The sequence below is a fragment of the Lytechinus variegatus genome, chromosome 16 (assembly GCF_018143015.1).
Source record: "Lytechinus variegatus isolate NC3 chromosome 16, Lvar_3.0, whole genome shotgun sequence".
Classification (NCBI taxonomy): Eukaryota; Metazoa; Echinodermata; class Echinoidea; order Temnopleuroida; family Toxopneustidae; genus Lytechinus; species Lytechinus variegatus.
Genome location: NC_054755.1, coordinates 11858332 through 11882204, shown reverse-complemented (window position 1 = coordinate 11882204; position 23873 = coordinate 11858332). Strand labels below are relative to the sequence as shown.

The 23873-nt window shown below is 39.7% G+C and overlaps 1 protein-coding gene across 2 annotated transcripts in view; it reads right to left on the bottom strand.

Annotated features, from left to right (window-relative positions):
- LOC121429391 (serine/threonine-protein phosphatase 2A regulatory subunit B'' subunit beta-like) overlaps nucleotides 1–23873 on the bottom strand; it is a 78136-nt gene that overhangs the window by 9228 nt on the left and 45035 nt on the right. For both annotated transcript variants that reach the window (XM_041626370.1, XM_041626369.1), the window contains 4 exons: nucleotides 9770–9856; nucleotides 5268–5424; nucleotides 4577–4628; nucleotides 3554–3640 (listed from right to left, as the gene is read on the bottom strand). In XM_041626370.1, coding sequence (XP_041482304.1) covers nucleotides 3554–3640; nucleotides 4577–4628; nucleotides 5268–5424; nucleotides 9770–9856 — 383 coding nt within the window. The remainder of the gene's footprint in view (nucleotides 1–3553; nucleotides 3641–4576; nucleotides 4629–5267; nucleotides 5425–9769; nucleotides 9857–23873) is intronic.

Here is a 23873-nt window from a genome sequence, read left to right as displayed (position 1 = left end):
CAGGTGATTGCTTGAGCCGCACAGTGCTTAGCAAGGCGGCTGAAGCTGATATGAAGCTTGGGTGAATTACCCGCACTGCTCATGGGAGTATGTGCGACGCCTGACCCAAAAATATCGGGAGTCTGGTGACATAATGGAGGGCGATGCCCGTATGTCGATAACACCTGTGTATTAGCGGGGATTTCCCTTGCAGGTGCGTGAGCCGGCGAATCATGAAATCGCCGGTGACTCTCCGAGGTGCAAGATGGCGAATGTCTGCTTAACCTGCCCGGTGCTCGACACGGCGGTTTTAGCTGACAGAGAGCATGAGGATAAAGATCCGTGATGCTCGAGGGCGTTCTGTTGTAACATGAAGTTACGACGCCTGGCCATCGGCACAAGAATCAGAAAGAAAGGTCTGCCCGCAAAGTGGGATTAGCGACCTAGACTTTCTTCTTGTTATTCCTCTTCTGTGCTGCCCCCGCCGGGGGGCAGAAGAGGGAACAATCATCGGGAGTCTGGCGACATAGTGGCGGGCGACGCCCGTATGTCGATAGCACCTGTGTATTAGCGGGGATTTCCCTTGCAGGTGCGTGGGCCGGCGAATCATATTGCCGGTGACTCTCCGAGGTGCGAGACGGCGACTGTCTGCTTGACCTGCCTAGTGCTCGACGCGGCGGTTTTAGCTGACAGAGAGCATTAGGATGAAGATCCGTGGTGCTCGAGGGCGTTCTGTTGTAACATGAAGTTACGACGCCTGGCCGTCGGCACAAGAATCAGAAGGGAAGGTCTGCCCGCACAGCGGGATTAGCGACCTAGAATTTCTTCTTCTTCCTCTTCTATGCGGCCCCCGCCGGGGGGCAGAAGAGGGTATAATGATCGGGAGTCTGGTGACATAATGGCGGGCGACGCCCGTATGTCGATAGCACCTGTGTATTAGCGGGAATTTCCCTTGCAGGTGCGTGAGCCGGCGAAACATGATATTGCCGGTGACTCTCCGAGGTGTGTTGGATGGCCGGTGTCTGCTTGATCCGCTCGGTTGGTAGTACCGTCGGCTGAAGCAGGCAAGCCTGGGGGTAAAAACCCGCAGTGCTGGAGGGCACTCTAGATTAGCTTGAGAAGCTGAGAGGCCTGGCCATCAAAAGAATCAGAGGACAGACCGCCCGACGGAGCGGGGCTTACGTCTGTGGTTCTCCTCTTCTTTTCTTCTTCTTCGGTTGCTCCGGCGCCGGAGCGGAAGAAGGGACAAGAGGCTGGGCTGCGCCTGTCTTCCTCTCCTTAGCTCTCCCACGGGGAGAGCTAGCCGAGCGAGAGGAGGCGTCGGCCGTATCTGACGGCGTCAGATTGAATTGAGAGTCCGACACGGTCGGACTCAGGTGCCTCTTCCGACTAGGGGCTGGTAGCCCTTTGCCGACGCTCCCTAGAGGGGTCTTACACGGCATCGAGCCTAGTCTTTGCCGGGTGGAGAGACCCGTGCTCTCCCCCCGGACTTTAGGTGACCCGATGGCCGGTGGGTCTGACAGCCCTAGAGGAGTCGCCGTTTTCTGTACTAGTGCGACGCTCCCCAATAAGGTTCAGGTTCCGGGACGGAAGCCTTGGCCATCACCGTGCGGGCACGTGGTCGCAAATCCACGGTTCCACCCTTATTAAGCGGGGCACGTGAACGCGCGTCCACGGTTCCACCCCTTTGAGAGCCCACGGGGCTCTGACTCTGTTCTCGCTATCTATACTACCTGTGGTGGGGGATAAGACCCTGGTGTCGGGCCCCGAAACAGCAGCCGCCTGAGGCTCTTCAGAAAGAGAGTCCGAAAGGCTCATTATTGCCGTAGGGTGATCTAGTAGTAAGATAGAAAAAAAAGAGAAGCAAAGGGGGTAGGGGGGGTAACAAACCCCAACCCAGAAGACAAGGACCTCAAAAAGCGGACTTTTGAGAGTCAAAAACGGATCTCACAAGGATGATACAAGGTAAAATCCCAGAACAAAGGAAACAGTAATAATTAAGAATTATTAAGAGACACTGTCCCTGAAGTCCGTTAGAAAAATTAATTATTTGATTATCACAACAAGAATCTGCTTCCGCCAAAATTCTGAAAAGAAGGAAGGGGGGAAGCATCTAAAAAGAAGAAAACACTAAGTTTTTTTTTTTTTTTTTTTTTGTTGTTTTGTTGTGTCCACCTGTTCAAAAGAAAAAAAAAAATTTTTCTTGAGGTGAGGATCAGCTAAGGAAAAAAGGGGAGCAAGATTCCCTTTCTTTTTTTTTTTTTATAAACAAGAAGTTTAAGAAAAAAAAAAAGTATAAGTCCAGAGACCGGTAGCTGACTTGAAAAGGAAGGGGGGAAAAACAAAGATAGCTTTCCCGAGAAGGAAGGCCGAGTCAAAGGCGACGAACGCTGACAGGAGACGGCTTCCTAAAAAAAATTCTAAGTATTCTTGTGAAGGAAAGAAAATATTTTTTTTTTTTTTATAATTAATTGAATAATTAATCAATTAATAAACACAAGAACAAAGGATTGATTGAAACAAAAGAACAATCAACTAACTCGAAACAAGAAACAAAGAACTTGAATCGAGGCAAAGGAGCAAGTCAAGAATTAAAAGAATCAATCAATTAATTAATTAATCAATTAACCAATTAATTCAATTAATAAATACAAGAGCAAAGGATTGATTGAAACAAAAGAACAATCAACTAACTCGAAACAAGAGACAAAGAACTTGAAACGAGGCTGGAATACGACGCTCCTAACGTCCTACAGAACCTATCTGTGGAGAAATAAATCAATTAAATTCACGACGAGTCGTATAAACGAAGAAGTCAGTGAATAAAAAGAATTAAAAGGATTAAAAAGGAGCGAAGACAACGCCCGAGCAGGAAGGCGCGGAGCTATGGGGCGGAGAGGTGAAGACAACCCGCCTGTGAGAAACGTATCTTTAAAAAACAAACTCACGAAGAGGGACAAGAAACGTTAAAATAATATCACGGAAGCTCCGCGCGACGTGATAATCCTATAACAATCTTAGATGAGAGAAAATAAGATTGAAATAAGGGAAGAATTGCACAATAAAGTATCCAAACGGAAAACAGAAATGCAATTTTGAGAGTGTACTTAGCTTGCGACTGCACTCGACCGCAGGCGAAAGTAAAAGAGGAAATGGACGCCAAATTGCGCGACGATCTTGGGATAGTGCGTTGGTAGGGAGATGCAGCGCGCGCGCAGGAAAAATTGTGTACTCTATATTCGGCACGCAGGTTCATCGTAATGAACTAGCAAATCAAATGGGTATATCCCAGTTATTGATGTAAATTTTGGAAATTTATCAACAATTGCACTATAATATCCCATGATTTTAGAATATTCTAAATTCAAGTTCTTTACTTCAGTAGACTGTATATTTTGGATTGCTATCCATGTATATATAATTGTCATGTTTTCTAAGGAATTTTGTAATATTTGATCATGCTCATTAATGTGCACTTTATAAAGTTGGCAACGTCATTATTTCACTGGCTGGATGACATGTTTTGATCAATAAATAACTCCAATGTTTACAAATGTCTAGTGGGTCTGAGTACCTGATTGGTTGTTTTTTGTCTTCCTCCGATAAAAGAAAAGAAACAAATTCATTGTAGCTCATCCGACCTTCTCTGATGGATGCAGGGCTGTTAGAGGAAGAGAGAAGAAGACAAGAAATATGAAGACTTGGGGGGTGTTTCACAAAGATTTAAGTATGACTTAAGTCGCACTTAAATGCTGACGCATACATGATATGCAAAGCGCAAATCTTATTGATCGGTACGCAGTAATATGCATCCTCTTTGCATTATCTGACAAATGCAGCCATGGCTTTCATACCGTACGCTACTAGTTATTTAAGTGCGACTATAAGTCATGCTTAAATCTTTGTAACCCCTGACTATTATTCAATTGAAAGTTATCAATTTTGTAAGTATTTCACTTAGCATTTATACTTGGCTAAGCAAAATGCCTTAACTCGTATTTACATTCACATCAAAGTATTTTACTTTATCAAGCCAAATTTAAGTAAAAATACTTACTAATAACCATTGTGACATCATAAAGTTTGAACCAAATAACACGCAATGTATGAATTGCATGCAAGCCGGACTTAAGTCTGGTAGGCAGCAGACGTATGACTTAGATTGAAGCAAAATACTTAGCCCCAAAATGTAATTGAATATCAAAGATGGATAAGTATTTTACTTAAACAAAATACCAAGTAAAATTTGGCTTTAGTATCTAATTGAATACTGGCCCTTGGACCCATTTCATATTAAGACTTAATAATGTCAAGATAGGCATCAGTTTTCATGTGAAGTGAATTATCATTTGATGACCCTAGACTTTGTGAAAAAGCATTGGAAATACCTGTAACAGGAGGACAGAGGACTTTGCAATCCCTCTTTGCAATTTTGGAAACATTTTTACATGGTTTTTACAGGATTTTAAACAGGATTTTCTAGCATTCTCAGTAATTGGAATTTTTGATGGAATCAATATTTTTAATACCCATCAATCCAGAGATCATTTGTTACTTAAAGGAAAAATATCTTCATGAAATGGGAGAGTCAGCTTACCTGAGAACTGTTCCAGGAGAAAATATTCTGTCAATCATTCGAGAAGAAATGGCTGAAATAAAACAAGAAACATTTTGATTATCAATGTGCCGTTTGGTTAAAAATGTTTCATGAAATGCTCTCGAGTAAGAATCTATCTTACCACAGATTCAATGACGTGCTAGATCTTTCTTGTCAGTGATTTTCACTATTTGTTATAAGCTAGTGAAATCCTTCTATCTAATTGGTTAAAAAGCAAAATGTTTCTTGAAATACTCTGCACTATGACCCTATCTTACCATTGTCTTCATATTGTACTAGATCTTTCTTATGAGTGATGTTCACTATTTGTTATAAGCTTCTGAAATGCTTGCATCTAACTGGCTAAAAGCAAAATGTTTCTTGAAACCCTTCCCACTACGACCCTATCATACCATTGTCTTCATGTTGTACTAGATCTTTCTTATGAGTGATTTTCACTATTTGTTATAAGCTACTGAAATCATTGCATCTAACTGGCTAAAAGCAAAATGTTTCTTTAAACCCTTCCCACTACGACCCTATCGTACCATTGTCTTCATGTTGCACTAGATCTTTCTTATGAGTGATTTTCACTATTTGTTATAAGCTACTGAAATCATTGCATCTGATTGGCTCAAAGCAAAATGTTTTGTGAAATCCTTCCCAGCATGAGAAATGAGTTCCATCTCACCATGATCTTGATGTCGTGCCAGATCTTTCTTGTCGATGTAAAGATCATGGTCCGTGTCGAGCTCCCAGAACTTACAGTAGATGACGTAGAAATGCTCGTAGGAGAAGAAATCTGTGATCTGGTTGATGTCATCTTCTTCCTCTAATAGTGCAATGACCTAGGGTGAATAGATCGGAAGTTAAATGGTATATAATCCAAACAAAAACCACAAGTGTACAATTTCTAGCATACATGTAAATTAATGACCTAAATTGTGCAATTCTTGCTGTACTTTTACATCAAACAAAATATTATGATTGATTGTAGGCATATCTCTCTATACCTGTCAACATCAGTGTTCACTTTTTTTTTGGGGGGGGGTGTGGGGTTCATAATCATTTAAGCCTGACTAACTGCTGTGCTTAAATTAAGAGACAATACTCTTGAGTTTAAAGGGCAAGTCCATCTCAACAAAAAGTAGATCAAAAAGAGAAAAAGCAAACAAGCTCAATACTGTAAATTTCATCAAAATCGGATGCAAAATAAGTTGTCGCAATTTAAAATTTCACTTATTTATGAAAAAACAGATACATGTAACAACACAGTAGCATGCAAAAGAGAGTGTCGATGTCACTCACTCACTTTATCTTTTGCATTTGAATATATGAAACAGAATATTTCAATACTTGCAGATTTGACTACAAGGAAGCATGAATCACAAATAGGTTACAATAATGGCAATCCTACATTTTAAATGTAAGTCAAAGCTTAAAAAGCAGGATGATTGAGAATAGCATGGCCCACTGGGAAAACAGTTTCCGGAACCGAAGTGGCTACCCTGGGTAAATATACCATTATTTTTAGTATTATTATTATTCAAAAATTAAGATACTTCATATTTCATGGAACAAAATACAAAATAAATAGTGAGTGGGTGATGTCATCAGTCTGCTCATTTGCACACTGTCCAGGATGTGCATGCTGGGTTTTGTGAAATTAAGCAAAATTCTAAAACTTCATAACTTTCTTATTTTACATCTGATTTTGATGAAATTTTCAGTAATATGCTACTTTAATTTTTCTCTTTTCATTCAAATCAATTTTTGCTGGGATGGACTTGAACTTTAACCTTGGATGGACTTTAAAGGTAAAAGAAAGTAGTTGCAGCAAACAATTATTTCGTGAGAAAGTCTTTAAATCAATATTAATTTTCACCATATTATCATATATCTAGATCTGGTTCAATTAATGTAAACTTATCTTTGTGAAATCGTGAAATCTCAAAACCGAAAATTCTGTTGATCACTAACACAGAAAAGCATATGTGGGACAAAGTATTAATATTGCTTAGAAAAATACCTGAGATTTGATGGAATTCCATGCTTATTTTGCTAATTTCTCAGCAATTACACATTTTCTTCCAGAGCCATTTGGCACATATTTTTTATTCATACATACAAACACTGGTAATTTTATTGGATTCTGTTCAAACTCATTCTGAGATCGTTACCACAACTGGCATTTATCTGTATTCTTAAGATGGAACAAACTTGGACTGACGAAGACTACCTTTACTAGTTTCTGGGTCACAGGATTCTAGAGAGAATTGATACTCCCCTTTTTAAAGGTCAAGTCCACCTCAGAAAAATGTTGATTTGAATCAATAGAGAAAAATCAGACAAGCACAATGCTGAAGATTTCATCAAAATCGGATGTTAAATAAGAAAGTTATGACATTTCAAAGTTTCGCTTATTTTCAACAAAATAGTTATATGAACTAGCCAGTTACATTCAAATGAGAGAGTCGATGACGTCACTCACTCACTATTTCTTTTGTTTTTTATTGTTTGAATTATACAATATTTCAATTTTTACGAATTTGATGATTAGGACCTCATTGCCTGAATCACAAAATGTTAAAATAATGGAATTTCACGTGTTCAGGGAGGAATGAAACTTCATTTCACATGACAATGAGAAAATGAAAATATTTCATATTTCATATAATAAAATACAAAAGAAATAGTGAGTGATGTCATCAACTCTCTCATTTGGATGTAACTGGCTCGTTCATATAACTATTTTGTTGAAAATAAGCGAAACTTTAAAATGCCATAACTTTCTTATTTTACATCCGATTTTGATGAAATTTTCAGTGTTATGCTTGTTGAATTTTTCTCTTTTTATTCAAATGAAGTTTTTGTTGGGGTGGACTTGTCCTTTAAGCTTCTCTTACCAGAACAAAATCATTTGATATTAGAATGTGCAAAATGTCAATCCTCTTTATATGATTGCAACAACTCCAATGACTCAGTGTCAATACCAGATATCAATTACAAAAACAAGACAAGGTATATTGTATGAAAATGCTGGCTTGTTGATGTCAGTGTTCAAAGTTTGTAAACTAACGAAAGCAATTCAAAACAGGAAAATAGATTTCCCAAAACAGTGATCATGACTAAATATCATGATATAAAATGATTAAAATCATGGTACTGGAAGACCTAAGATAGTATCTCTGTAATTCTCTGTACAAGTTTTTGTGGTCTAGTGGTTTTGTCCCTGTACAATAGATAATAGGGTACAGGGTTCCAATCTTGCTGTCGCAATTTCATTCTTTTGCAAGATATTTCACAGCATCTGCCACACTCAACCCAGGTGAGGAAAATGGTTACCGGGCAGGAAGTTATTCCTTGAAGTAAGAAAGCTATGCTATTCCCAGTGTATCAATATTCAGTTTGCTGGTATTTCAGCAAATAAATTTAATCACTTCTTAAAGTTTTCTGTTTTTAAACTTACTAGATCAGGGGCCTGTTGCATAAAACTTTTTACCTGAGAAAACTCTGGTAAAAACGGAAAACTAAGGTTAGTCTGATTTCTGCCATTGACTTTAACACAGGGCAAAAACTCCGGTTAAAACAACCTGAGTTTTTTCAGGTAAAAAGTTCTATGCAACGGGCCCCAGGTGGGTGTTTTTTAAAAGCAGTACGTAAGATACGAGCGGTTTTACGAATGACTGGAGATCCTTACTTGTGGTAAATGATACATGCCAGATTTCCATTGGCATTGATCTAGTTCCTAAAAAAGGATCACCAGTCATTTGTAAAGTCAATCGTCACATATGAACAGCTTTATGAAACACCAACCTGGATCTACAATGATATGGTAACATTTGACCTTGATTTCATTTACTTTATCTCATTAAATAATTGTTTGCTGCAGCTACATCAGTTTACTTTAGCTTTAAATAGATCTACTTCATTTTGGTCTGAGGGCATTGACTGGGACCGAAAGTGCTCCATTCCATTTTCAATTATTTATCAGCTCTATGTTTTGAAAAACTTCAGACAAAGTTTGGCTTTCTGGAGAGATAAACTCTGCAGCTAGTTGCACAGGTGCACGTTCCAGGCTTCAGGATTCTCATTAAAAGAAGTGTTAAATAGCCTCGTAATTTGCTTCGGGACAGAGAGGGTTCTGTTAGGGATAACCTGACCCCCCGCTGACCCTTGACTTCCTGTAGCCATGATGGAGTTTGACGACAGGTGATTGCCTGGTGGAATCATTTTAGTCCCCCCACACCCTTCTGAAAGATAGTCAATGAAAATGATAACACACTAAACCAAAGGCACCATCGTCTTTATATTTGTGAAGAGAATATCAGTCTATCATTACATCATTTGATTTCTGAACAGATCTCCCAATGCATACATGTGTTGTGGCTTAGGGGACAGGTCTCCAGAACATGAACCACAAAGTCCAGGTCCAAATCCCATCGCAGCACTCATGGCCTTTGGCAAGATGTCAATTTGCCACTCTCCACCCAGGAGAAGTAAAATGAGTATCGGCTGGAAGGAATTCCTTGAATGCCCAAGCACCTAATCAGGGCAGCCATGCTAATGCTGGGGTAACAGTTTGCAATGCTTAGAAACATTGTATAAAGCATTACTGCATATTATCATAGTTAACCCACAATAATTCACAGTGGGAAATAGTTAACTTGCTTCTCTCAGAAATCTCTCAGGTACCCACAACTTATAAAACTTGATATCAAATGTCTAATTCTATGCTCTGGAGTAAACATTACCTTATCACATTTTTGAGAAAGGTCCGACTTGCAATAAAAAAATCATGTGTAATATTTGAACTACGAACATGGATGTCGCAAATTTGATCTCGAGAACTGTGCAAGACTATGCAATGAACAATGCAGCACAAATTTTATGTAATTGATTTATAACAAAATATGTTAAAGGGGCGGGGGAAGGGTGATAAATTTGCCAGAGACGGGCCAGACTCGCCTTTTTTATGTGTGTAAATGTGATTAACTTGCCCCGTCTCACGACAGACATCTGTATTTATGCCCTGGGAGCGGAGTCTGATTCGCAAGCTTGGGACAACATGTAAACGCAACGCAGGATAACCGGTGCAGACTTGGCTCGTGGGTTATCCTGCGCTGCATTTATAATCTGCAGGGCAGCGTGTAAACACGGTACCTGTCTTATCGGGGTTAAGATTTGACTTACCGAAAGTAGATTACTCCTTCTGAGTTCTGGTAATGTTATTCTCCCCGTCCATGATCTGTTGATGGTGTAGAATATTCTTGATACAACCTGGAACAAAGAGAAATTTATTAATCAGTCTAATTACCAAGGGCCAGTCTCATGCAGCTGTTTGTAAATCATGAAAGACTATACAGTGCGTCCCAGAAAAAATGAAACTAAGATTAAGCGATGATTTATCATAAATTAATCACAAACACAATACACAAATGACCTACCTATGTAAAGCATAGAATCTCCTCTTTCATCTGAAATTACTTAGATTATTCCCCATTCACGCATGAGTGAGCAAAAACAATTTGAAGAAAGGATACCAAAAACTCATTTGGCGGGGGGTATCTGAATTTCAAAAAGAAAATCACGTGCCTAAAAAGTTCAATATCTGCTCTTTTATTTGATACCTTAATCACAAAAAATAGTCAAGAAGTAAACAAGTTATGTTCCCTCTAAAAAATGCTTGTATTTCCATAATTTCATTGAATAAACATGTTTTCACTGGTTTCCCACAGACGTGACATAAGCTATCGCATGGTTAACAAAAGACTTAATGCATGGCTGATCGTCAACAAAACGGGAGTGTCAAGTGAGTTTGAATGCTAGCCTGTAGCACCCCTTAATTTTATGAAATTATTGAAATTCAAGCCTTATTTTAAATAACCATAACTTTGTTATTTCTTGACCATTTTCTGTAAATGAGGTATGAAATTAAAGAGCAGATATTGAATTTTAAAAATGTGGTTTTCTTTTTGAAACCCAGAAATAGCCCGCCAAATGACTTTTGGGTATCCCCTCTTCAAATTGTTTTTGCTCACTCATGCTTGAATGAGAAATAATCTAAGTAATTTAAGATGAAAGAGGAGATTCTAAGCTTTACAATGGTAGGTCATCTGTCTATTGTATTTGTGATTAAGTTATGATAAATCATCGATAAATCTCAGTTTCGTTTTTTGTGGGATGCACTGTACTTCAGGACCTTCTGCCTTTTAGTAAGGTACATAGCAAAAATAAAGGTAATTGATGACACTATCATGCATTGCACATATGTGGCTTTTTAACACTGTACTAGTAACTCATTTCATTTAAAGATGGGGCTTCTAAACAAATGCATACAAGGGACTATGCAAGTTTTAATAGATATGCTTCTATGTCAGTATCTTTCAATAGGTATCCTTGACTATCATATTAGATATTTTCAATTAAAATTGTCACCAAATGTGGATAAATTTGTGGCCTTATAGGAAAAAAAGCAAAAGAAAAAAAATCAGTGGTTAACATTAATATAACCCTTTTTCCTATTAAGTATCAATGAAGCACATAATGTCAGAAGTGTCAAATATATATTTCATTTTCCCAAAATATTCCATTATCCAAAAGCAATGTTTAGTCTGGCACTTTGGACATATCTGAATCCACAACAATTGCATATTTGTATTTTGAAAGTTTTATCAGCTTTCACAAACACTTAACAAGCTTCTCTCAGAAAGTCACGACAAGTCAGAAAAGTGCAAAATCTCCTATCATTTACACTTTTGCTGACCTGAATTTCACCCCATTATTTCTTTCTCAGTGCTAAAATGACCCAAAGTGCTTTCCTTTTAGACAGCTTCTAAAAGCGTTCTTATTTCTCTCTTTCTCCTTTCCTACAACTATTCCTTCTTGAGATTTTTCTTCCTGTTTGCTTTCTCCTCCCGATCTACTCTCTCTCTCTCTCTCTCTTAACTCTTCAACTTTAAACTGCTCTAGTTATCTTTGTCTACCCTGACTTCAAAGTTCCTTGAACTCTTTCTCTAAAAAAAATCCTCCTTTTTTTAAAAATAGAAGGCCTATCAAATCTACATGTAGATATCTCGTTTTACTTGAAGATAGTGTATATAAATTTTACAATTTTCATTTTTTCTCTTTTCAAGGCTGGTGGATGTGGGGAGAGGGGGGGGGGTGCTCTCTGCATATCCCTTTTTACCACTTCTCTCATATGCTTTCATTATGTCTATCCATCTCTTCTAGCGGTAACTATTGCTACCTTTTTTTTTTTTTTTTTTTTTTTTTTTTTTTTAAATCTCTTTCTTTCTTTTTCCACCCCCATTTGACCCTTTACATGTCCATGGAATTTTTTTTCATGCATGTCTCTTTTCCTTTGGTTTCTATTCTGTTTTTCCCTACCCCTCTATACCTACTCCCCTCTCTCCTTCCACCTTCATTGCCCTCAACCCTCTCTCACCTTCTATCCCTTCTCTCCCCATACCCTCTCAATTCCTCATCCCCTCTCCACTTTTACCCCTTTTATCTTTCCATACCCTCTCCATATCCCTCCTCCCTGACCCCTCTCTTCCTCCACCCCTCTTCCATTTGAACCCCTTTCTTTCCATCCATCTCTACATAACCCGTCTTCCTGACCCATGCCTCCTCCATCCATTTCTCCTCATACCCTCCCCTTTTATCCCCTATATCTTTCCATCCCCTCTCCATATCCCCCTGACCCATCTCTCTCCTCCACCCCTCTCTTGTATACCTCATCACCCTCAACCCCTCTCACCTTTTACCCCTTCTCTCCCCAACCCCCTCTCCCTCCTTCTTTCTTTCCATCCCCCTCCTTCTTTCTTTCCATCCCCTCTCCATATCCCTCCTCCCTGACCCATCTAATCCTCCCCCACTTCCCTTCAACCCCTCTATATTTCCATCCCTCTCTACATAACCCCCGTCTCCCTGACCCATGTCTCCTTCATCCATTTCTCCTCATACCCTCCCCTTTCCCCCTCTATCTTTCCATCCCCTCTCCATATCCCCCCTGACCCATCTCTCTCCTCCACCCCTCTCTTTTATACCTCATCACCCTCAACCCCCTCTCACCTTTTACCCCTTCTCTCCCCAACCCCCTCTCCCTCCTTCTTTCTTTCAATCCCCTCTCCATATACCTCCTCCCTGACCCATCTAATCATCCACCCCTCTCATTCCCCACCCCACTTCCCTTTAACCCTCTATATTTCCATCCCTCTCTACATAACCCCCTCTCCCTGACCCATGTCTCCTCCACACATTCTCCCCATACCCTCCCCCTTTCACCCTCTATCTTTCCATCCCCTCTCCATATCCCTCCTCCCTGACCCTTCTCTTCCTCACACCTCTTCCCTTTAACCCCTCTCACCTTTTACCCCATCACCCTCAACTCCCTCTCACCTTTTACCCCTTCTCTCCCCATACCCTCTCTATCCCTCATCCCCTCTCCACTTTTACCCCTTTTATCTTTTCATACCCTCTCCATATCCCTCCTCCCTAACCCCTCTCTTCTTCCACCCCATTACCCTCAACCCTCTCTCACCTTTTATCTCTCCTCTCCCCACATCCTCTCTATCCCTCATCCCCTCTTCCCATTTATCTTTCCATCCCCTCTCCATGCCCCTCCTCCCTGACCCATCTCTCTTCCTCCACCCCTTTCTCCTCACACCCTACCCTTTTACCCCTGTCCCCCCTCTCTCTAACCCCATCACTATCCTCCCTCATCCCTCTCCCTCCCCTCATCCTTCCACCCACAACACCCTCCTTCAATCCTTCTCTCTATCTTTCCAACCTCTCTCTCTTATACCACTTTTCATCTTAACCTCTTCTTGCTTATCTCCCAAAATTGTTTCCATCAACATTTACAAAAAGTTTTCTTGTTACCATAGGGACATAAAAACAAACTATGTACATATCTTCCAGCTAATAACAAATTCCTCACACTCTCCGCCCCCCACCCCAACCCCACACTCCTTAGGCCAATGCTTCCCCAAGTGCCACCCACGCTATGTCATCCATTGGTTCATAAAGTCAAGCGGGAGGAGTCATGTCGACTCTCAGCCAATCAAATCCAAATGAACACACATTCCTAAAAATACAACATTAAACCTAAACATTGATGAGCAAAGTACTTGGGAAGCTTGAGGAAGCAACTTGCAATCTGATTTTGGACCTCTTTTGCTGATTGTGAGCTGCAAAAACATTCACACCGCTTTCATGAAATGATATTTGGAGACTTTTAAAGAACTTCAGTAAGCACCAGGTACATTCAATATCGATAGTGGAAAGAGTAAAGTCAAATGGGGTAAGTGATACACTGGTTTCCTCTGAACTGTCAGTTTGATTAATCCTGGGGGGGGGGGGGGGACTCAGGCACTCAGTATATAATGCATAGTGGGTATGTGCCGCGGAGGGGACCCCAATTTTTACACTCATATTTCCGTTCCAAGGCATAGCATTTTGGTCTTATTGAGAAAAAGAACAAAAAAAGCTGCTCCAAAGCATTGCATTTTTTTCTTATCGAGAAGAGAAGAAGTCCGCTCCAAAGCTTCGCATATTTTTCATTACCGCGTTCCGGTTACATTGATCTGATACAATGAGCTGCAATTTTGGTGAAAAGCGGCCGCAGAGCACTGTCCGACCATCGCCTTTGCGCGAGCGCACCCGGCGGCCATGCCGCCGGGCTAGCTGCATCATACATGCACACCCATTCCAGAGGGATGCATATGCACTCAAGGCACGCTGGTGATCCGTACCAAGGACCCCCATTTACACAAACATTTGTAGTTCCGAGGACCCTCCTTTTTACAATAAGCCCGCTCCAAGGCCCCCGTTTTTTGTCTCGCCCACGGCACACCCCCACCAATTTTTTGGTCGAGTCCCCCCCCCCCGGATTAATCTACTTTGACAAAATTACGTCAGTGATACTGGAGTTGATGACGTGGTGCGTTGTGGCCCAGTGGCTTAGTCTTCTGACTTTGAAACAGAGGGTCGTGGGTTCGAATCCCAGCCATGGCGTAATTTCCTTCAGCTAGAAATATATCCACATTTTGCTGCACTCAATCCAGGTGAGGTGAATGGGTACCCGGCAGGATTAATTCCTTGAATGCACTGAGCGCTGAAAGGCAACTCGAGCTAAAGCCGTGGTAATAATAAAAATAAACAATGCGCCTTGGAATAGAATATTTCTAGAAAGATAGCGCTATATGAATGCCTATTATTATTATTATTAAACTGTTTCCTGGGGTATCAATCTGACTGTCAAAATCTTGGAACTCACTGGTAATGCTGATTATGACAACAGGTAGTCTAGGATAACTATATTCAAATTTTGAGCAAAATTGTTTACCTATTTAAGAACAGAATATGAGTTCATGATTCTCATATCACAAGGTATGATGGGTAGAATTTGAATATATTATGAAGCGAGCATTGATTGACATATCCATGGTTGCACTTATTAATTTTTGTACTTTGCTGATCATTACTCTCAAAATAGCACTAAAAATTATTGTAAGAATGCAGTAATACAAAGAATGAAAATAGTGATGCAAAACAGATCAAAGCAATTAATAAAATTTTGATGATCATCTTAGAGCAGCACAAGTAGGAGATGGCATTCAAAAAAGTAAATATTTCACATTCATTTTGAAAAAAAAATCAGGGTTATGCTTGTTTTATTTTTCTCTGTTCAGTCAAAGTAAGTTTGTAGTTGATTTCGCTTTAAAAATGACATTAATGAATTAACAGTGCCATTTGCACACCCCCTTGACATATTTAAATCTAGTTTTCGACTGCATTCTAAATTGGAAAAGGGTGATATTTTTAGTCACTCATTTTTGTTACAAATCAAAATCAATATTTGGATGAATATAAGAAAAAAAAACAGGGGTTAACGTGGAGAAGGTTTACAGTTCACCATTTGTGATATGAAGAAGGGAAGGATATACAGGCAGAAAAATTGAAATGGAAAGACAAGAAAGGATAAAAAGAGGAAATTAGATGTATTCTTTTCTTGACAGTGAGTTACGTCCTGAAAAGGACTGAAAACCAGATGAGGGTTTATTTTCCTTTAACTTATGAGGGTTAATTCTAAATTCGGTTACACTTCGTAATTCCGATGGTTCGTAATTCTGAAGGGTCTTTATTCCGAAGGTTTGTAATTCTGAAACACGTTAATTGCCTATACCTCGATGTTCGTTAATCCAAAAACGTAAAAGGGTTTGTTAATCCGAACATTTGTGGTATTATTCCGAAGGTTCGATAATCCGAAAACAAAATAAGGTTGGATGTTCCGAAGGTTTGTTAATCCGAAAAGGAAATAAGGTTCGTTGTTCTGAAGGTTCGTTTATCCGAAAACGAAATAAGGTTTGTTGTTCCGAAGGTTCGTCAGTCCAAAAACGAAATAGCGTTAGTTAATCATTTCGTTTTCGAACTAACGAACCTTCGGAATTACGAACCTCATTTCGTTTTCGGATTAACTAACCTTGGGAATTACGAACCTCATTTCGTTTTTCGGAATTACGAACCTCATTTCGTTTTCGGATTAACGAACCTTGGGAATTACGAACCTCATTTTGTTTTCGGATTAACGAACCTTTGGAATTACGAACCTTCGGAATTACAAACCTTCGGAAATACGAACCTTCGGAATTACAAACCTTATTTTGTTTTCGGATTACCGAACCTTAGGAATTACGAACCTTCGGAATTACAAACCTTCCGAATAACCGAACCTTCTGAATAATGAAGCTTCGGAATTTATGCGCTAAATTCTAGGGGGTTATATTACCCTTATGAAGGCCCCACTCTCCCCACCTTTATGATGGTCAAATATGCAGTTAAAGAGGGAAGGTAACCCAACTACGAGATGTTGCACACAGTGAATCTTCTGCCGTAGGTTTACGCATGTTGGGATAGTCTTGCTACCTATAACCTCTCATTAAAGGACAAGTCCACCCCAACAAAAACTTGATTTGAATAAAGAGAAAAATTCAACAAGCATAACACTGAAAATTTCATCAAAATCTGATGTAAAATAAGAAAGTTATGACATTTCATAGTTTCGCTTCATCTCACAAAAACAGTTATATGAACGAGCCAGCTCCATCCAAATGAGAGAGTCGATGATGTCATTCACTCACTATTTCTTTTGTTTTTTATTGTTTTTATTTTGATTTTCTTGTCATTGTCATGTGAAATGAAGTTTCATTCCTCCCTGAACACGTGGAATTCCATTATTTTAACATTTTGTGCTTCAGGCAAGGAGGTCCTAATCCTCAAATTTGTAAAAACTGAAATATTGTATAATTCAAACAATAAAAAACAAAAGAAATAGTGAGTGAGTGACATCATCAACTCTCTCATTTGGATGTAACTGGCTCGTTCATATAACTATTTTGTTAAAAATAAGCGAAACTTTGAAATGTCATAACTTTCTTATTTTACGTCCGATTTTGATGAAATCTTCAGCATTGTGCTTGTCTGATTTTTCTCTATTGATTCAAATCAACATTTTTCTGAGGTGGACTTGACCTTTAAACGAACAGAAATACATTGTGAATTTTGGTTGATAATTTATTATTGCTATTCGATCCTTATTAAAAATTGGGATGTTTGGAAAAGTACTATAAATATTTTAGTTTTTGGGAATATTGATATTGTTGTAGGAATGGTGTTGGGATAAGAAATTACTTATTGTTTAACTGGGTATATATCACAAGACTAAGTGATGAAACTGTTGAATCCTGGGTATGATCAAGGGTCTGTCAAAGTAGTTTATGTCTTGAGCTGGCGCTGGTCAATCGCTTAAGAGGCTGTGGCATCTTGGCTTTAAGTGGGAAGCTCACCCTGACTTTAAGTTGGTTTAAACAAACCAGAAAAATTTGAGAAAAATATTGGTCAAGTTTTGATATAAATCTACCACAAAATAAGAGTTATGAATTTTCAAAGTTTTTAATTTGTGATGTCATATGCAAGAAGCCTCCCATATATCATGTAATTGATTCAAATTTTTTAATGGAAAATGATGGATTCAAAATTTATTATATAAGGGGGTATTAATTGATCTGATATTAAATCCACTGCACAAATAATAACACTTCCAATACTTAAGACTTGTTACTGAAAAACTTTGAAGTAATAATTTAAACAACAGACTTTTCCAATTCCCTGCAGGAATCACAGAAGTACTCCATTTCTTCTGCTTCTTCTTGTGTGCTGCGGAGTGGAACGGAACAATGCTATTCCAATCCCCGTAACCACAGCCCAAGAGTTCTACACGGAAACATACACAGAGATTATAACTGAGACTGTGCCATCTTCTGACACAGATGGCGCTACACAAGAAAGACAGCAGAGGCCATTGACTGGTACAGCTGGAGAAGTGAGTATGACAGGGGAGCATTTCATAAAGGGCTGTGCCAAGTGTTGAATTTCATTGACTACTTTGCTCTTAGCCAATCATATGCAAGGAGTTGCAGTAACTTATATCATATCTTATAGATATCAGTGAAACTACTGATACATTTTTTATGAAACATTTCCCTAACAAGAGTTTCTAAATTATTAGTTCCAAGTAGATAGATTTTGATCACCATAATTATTACCTTATTACTAAGCTTAAAATCAACCAATAAACAAAATTACTTCTAAGGACATTGGTTAAACACTTCATAGGCCCTGTTTAAAAAGAAATCCTTAACTTTGTTCTGTGTTATATTTAGTATTGTTTATATGGATGTCAAAATATCCAGGAAGAAAAAAAAATCAAGTTACCTGTACCTGATAAATAATCACTGAATTAATTTGCTGGGGACAATAACTGCAAAAGAACTAGTAATAGGGAATAAAATTTGGATGTTGCTTAAGGGCACTTTACACCTTTTCAAGCACTGAATACTCATAAGGGATAACAGTTTATTTCTTTTCTGCACAGTGATAGCAATTACTTCGCTGATAAATGCACAATATCATGCTATATTTCACACTAAAAAATCTCCCGTATTGTAAATGGTAACATGTAAGCCCACAATTTTCACTTTTTCTTTGCATCATTTAGCCATCCGCTGAGATTGCCAAAGGTGATAGTCAACAGATCATCAACACTGGGACCAGTACCACCTTACACCAAACTGATACACCTGGAGGTGCTAACAGTCTTAACACTGCATCATCCAAAACTAACGCCACATCTGGTGAAATCGAGGACTCAGAAGATGCAGCTGCAGTTGTTGGTGTTAACACTATGGCTACAAGCACTGGATCTACACCCCATGTCATGCCTAATAACACCATTTCCAGTTCTGTTAGCACTGGTTCAGCACAAAACACCTTGGGGAATACACCACAGGAAAGTGCAAGTAGTGAGGATGGGAGATCACATCATGTTTTAAATCAAGATGAATACTCTGCAACACCTCCACCAGCTCATCATTCAACACCTGGAACTTTACACCACTCACTTCCAACTACAGCTCATCACTCAACAGTTAGCACTTTACACCATACACCTCCAACTACATCTCATCATTTGACGCTGATTACAGCTAATCAGCCAACAAGCCATCATGAAAAGACCAGCGAAAATGAAAAAACAGCATCCACTGAACCATATGTGACAGAAATTTATACTGAAATTATTGACAGGACAGAACTTGTGGTGTCTGACACAGAGTCGGAAGTCGCAGCTGCAGTTCATGATGGTGTTAACACTACCGCTTCAAGCACTGGATCTGCACCACAAGGTAGCGCAAGTGGTGAGGATGGAAGATCACATGTTTTAGAACAAGATGAAGACTCTGCAACACCTTCATCAGCTCATCTTTCAGCAGCTACCACTTTACACCATACACTTCCAACTACAACTCATCATTCAACAGTTAGCACTTTACACCATACACCTCCAACTACATCTCATCATTTGACGCTGATTACAGCTAATCAGCCAACAAGCCATCATGAAAAGCCCAGCGAAAATGAAGAAACAATATCTATTGAACCATATGTGACAGAAATTTATACAGAAATTATTGACAGGACAGAACTTGTGGTGTCTGACACAGATTCAGAAGACGCAGATTCTGAATCTGATAAAATCGTTTCAACTGAAGATGAGGAAGATTCTGAGCAAGGGGACAACATGGCTGATATGTCTCAAGACCTGGCAAACACTTCACCAGCCATCAGCAGATCTACTCCACACGACGCTGATCAAAGCACCATCCCACCAATCTCTTACTCCAGAACTGAGCCACTCATCTTTGCAGACAGGGTGGTCATGACACCACCTTACACCGAATTAAGTCCAAACATGACAGCTCCTCAAACTATCAGCACCAGTTTTACACTAGACAGTCAAAATCTTACACCAACATCAACTGATCCTTCTTTACCAATATCTGATGTAACACCAGAGAATGGGGCAAGCACCAAAAGTGCATATGTATCTGGTGCAACAAGTTCTGCTGCACCTCCTGAACCAGAGGTGACAGAAATTTACACCGAAATAATGGAAATCACAGAACTAGTTATGTCTGAAGCTGAATCTGAGTCTGTTGACACCCCCTCAATACAAGAATTAGGGCAAAGAGATTCTGCCCAAAATAGCTCCAGTTCAAGGTCAGATATTTCAAGTCCCGAAGAGATTTCTCCAACTCCAGTGTCAACTCCAAATATTACACCACAGCAGGAACATAGAACATCTGAATGGTCTGAAAATACACCTGAGCCATCTGAAATCACTGATAGTGAAACAGAGGAATATGAAATTACTGTATATCAGTATGAGAGTGTACAAGATAAGTCTGATGGAACACCAGAGCCATATGATAGTACACCAGATCAGTATGATAGTACACAGGAACAGTATGATAGTACACCAGATCAGTATGATAGTACACCGGAACAGTATGATAGTACACCAGATCAGTATGATAGTACACCAGATCAGTCTGATAGTACACCAGATCAGTCTGATAGTACACCAGATCAGTCTGATACTACACCAGATCAGTATGATAGTACACCAGATCAGTATGATAGTACACCAGACCAGTATGATAGTACACCAGATCAGTATGATAGTACATCAGATCAGTATGATAGTACACCAGATCAGTCTGATACTACACCAGATCAGTCTGATAGTACACCAGATCAGTATGATAGTACACCAGATCAGTATGATAGTACACCAGATCAGTCTGATAGTACACTGGACCAGTATGATAGTACACCAGATCAGTATGATAGTACACCAGATCAGTATGATAGCACATCACTACAGCAGCATGTGAAAAACAGTTTATATTCTGCATCATATGTCACTGAGACCTACACAGAAATTGTGGAAATTACTGAGATTTCATTACTTGATACAAAACCTGATACCCAATCAAATGAAACTATCTTACGTGAGTCATCACTATCGGAAGAAACAAGCAAACCTATGCCTTCAACAGAAGGTTATCATACAGAAGAAAGTGACTCAACTCAACAAAGTACTAGATCATCACCAGTCGGTTCAGGCACTAGTACGCAGGAGAATACAGTTCATCCTGATGTCTCTTACAACGTTAGTCCACGCTCACGAAATGCCAGTGCCATACCAACTGGCCCGACCTCTACCACTGACGGTCCTCCATCTACAGAGCATTCAGCTGCTTCAACAATTATATATGCAACACTAACAGAATCCCAGGCTCAACAGCCTGCGACTTCATCGGATAAACCAAATTCAACAACTGCTTTACAGGATGAAATGCCTCAGGGTGACCAACTGGACGAACTGGACAGACCATCATCAGAACCCTTTATTACGGAAGTCAACACGGAAGTGATAGAATATACTGAACTTGTGATGGCTGATACCGATGGCCAGTCTGATGACAATCCTGTAGAATCCGACGGAGAGGGATCCCTGTTGAAAGATGCCAGCCCAATTGACGGTGTGGATAGTGACGACGCACTGGGTTCCGATGAGAGTCAGATCAGGGAAAGCGATGGTGCTGTATCTGCTGATAGCACTTCTACTACGCAGAGGTCAGCTTCCACAGTGGATACTTCTGCTTGGACAACAAAGAGCTCTGACTCTGCATCACACATTCCTGTGTTTGCGATGGACCGAGTTGATTATGTACTGGACACTTCATATTCAACATCAGAAAGTCTTGACTATACATTACCCAGTAACAATTACAGTCTGGACAGCTCAACACCAGACAGCTCTGATTCCTTACAGGGCAGTTCTGATTCGACACCAGACAGTTCTGATTCGACACCAGACAGTTCTAATTCGACACCAGACAGTTCTGATTCGACACTCGACAGTTCTGATTCCACACGAGGCAGCTCAGCTTCCTTACCAGACAGTTCTGATTCGACACCAGACAGTTCTGATTCTACACCAGACAGTTCTGATTCTACACCAGACAGTTCTAATTCTACACCAGACAGTTCTGATTCGACACCAGACAGTTCTGATTCTACACCAGGCAGCTCTGATTCCATACTGGGCATTTCTAATTCGACACTAGACAGTTCTGATTCTACACCAGGCAGCTCAGCTTCGTTACCAGACAGTTCTGATTCCACACCAGACAGTTCTGATTCTACACCAGGCAGCTCAGCTTCTTTACCAGACAGTTCTGATTTGATGGTGGATATCTTTTATTATTACTTGGATAGTTCCGACTCTACATTGAATAGTTCTGATATTATGGTAGAAATCTCCGAATCAATATCAGATTGGGAAGATTATACACCAGATAGTTTTGATAACACAATGAACACTTCTGATTCTTCACAAGACAGTGGTGATTCTACACTAGTTAGTTCATCTTCCACACAAGATAGCAACGATTATACACCAGACAGGTCTGATTTTATACCAGAAAGTTCTAGTATGAATAGTTCTGATTATACACTTGGCAGTGTCAGTTTGACACAAGACAGTCCAGATTATACCGGCACAACAGAAAATTCTTATTATACACTGGATAGTGCTGAGGCTACACAAGACAGTCCAGATTATACATTGGACAGTCCTAATTATACACCAGAAAATTCTGATTATACACTGGATAGTGCCGAGGCTACACCAGACAGTCCTAGTTATACACCTAATGTTGACTCTACACCAGACAGTCCTGAAACAACACCAGACCGTTCCAATTACACACTCAACAGTGCTGGGGACACATCAGATAGTCCGGATTATACTACACAGGCTAGTCCAGAGTCCACACCAGCCAGTGTCAATTCTGCTTGGAACACCACCAATGCTACACTAAATGACACTGTAGACCCTTCCACAACAGCAGAATCTGCACTTCAGGAAACAAGCCAATTGAATGAAACAGTAAGTAATACGGCTCTAACAGAGACCCCTGCTAGTGAAGGGATCACGTCTCCCCAAGACTCAATTTTGACCGAAACTTACACAGAAACAGTGGAAATTACAGAGCTGTTCATAGGTGATGAAAATGACTGAAAATCTTTCAACTTCTTTTTACCAAAACACAAGTTCCACTGGGGCGACTGATATACTTTGAACTTTCTCTACCAAAACGGAAGTTGCATCGGTCCTGCACATAATATCACCCCCTTCCACCAAAACCATTTTGACTGAAACTTAGATTAAGCCATGGAAATTACAGAACTGAAGATAGGTGAAGGAAAAAGACTGAAAAACTTTATTCATCAAAAAACAATGCTTCAATTGGTCCTGCAAAGACTATAATAGCCTGTGGTGAAACTTATTGTTTGATAGGACCAAAGATGGTCAAAAGCCGCTGTATGTTGTAAAGAATTATATGCTACGAAAAAGAATGTTTCTGTGCAGGTATCATCACAATCACTGCAGGGTTAACCAAACCTTGAACATGTGTCTAAAAATGCAATATATTGGGAAAGTGTAAAAACATGGCTCTTAGAAAACTACTAAAGTGCGAAGTCATCACTTTCCTATTCAGCAATTTAGTATTTTCAGGACTATATTTCTGTAGCGCACGATGAAAAATGTCCAAACAACAAATTTGTCGACTATCAGTTCATGCTGGCTCATCAAGGATGGCCACATAAATATCTGATAGCCTCATTGAAATCAGATTAGTTAATTTGTCTAGTTCATAATGTTCAGATCCTGGTGTGTGTTTCATAAATCTGTGCATAAGTTACAAGCAATTTTATAAACGACTGGTTATCCTTCCTTGGGGTAAACTATGCATATCAAATTTTCAATTGTGTGGATTCAGCTCCTAAGAAAGGATCACCAGTCGTTTTTTGTAAAGTCGCT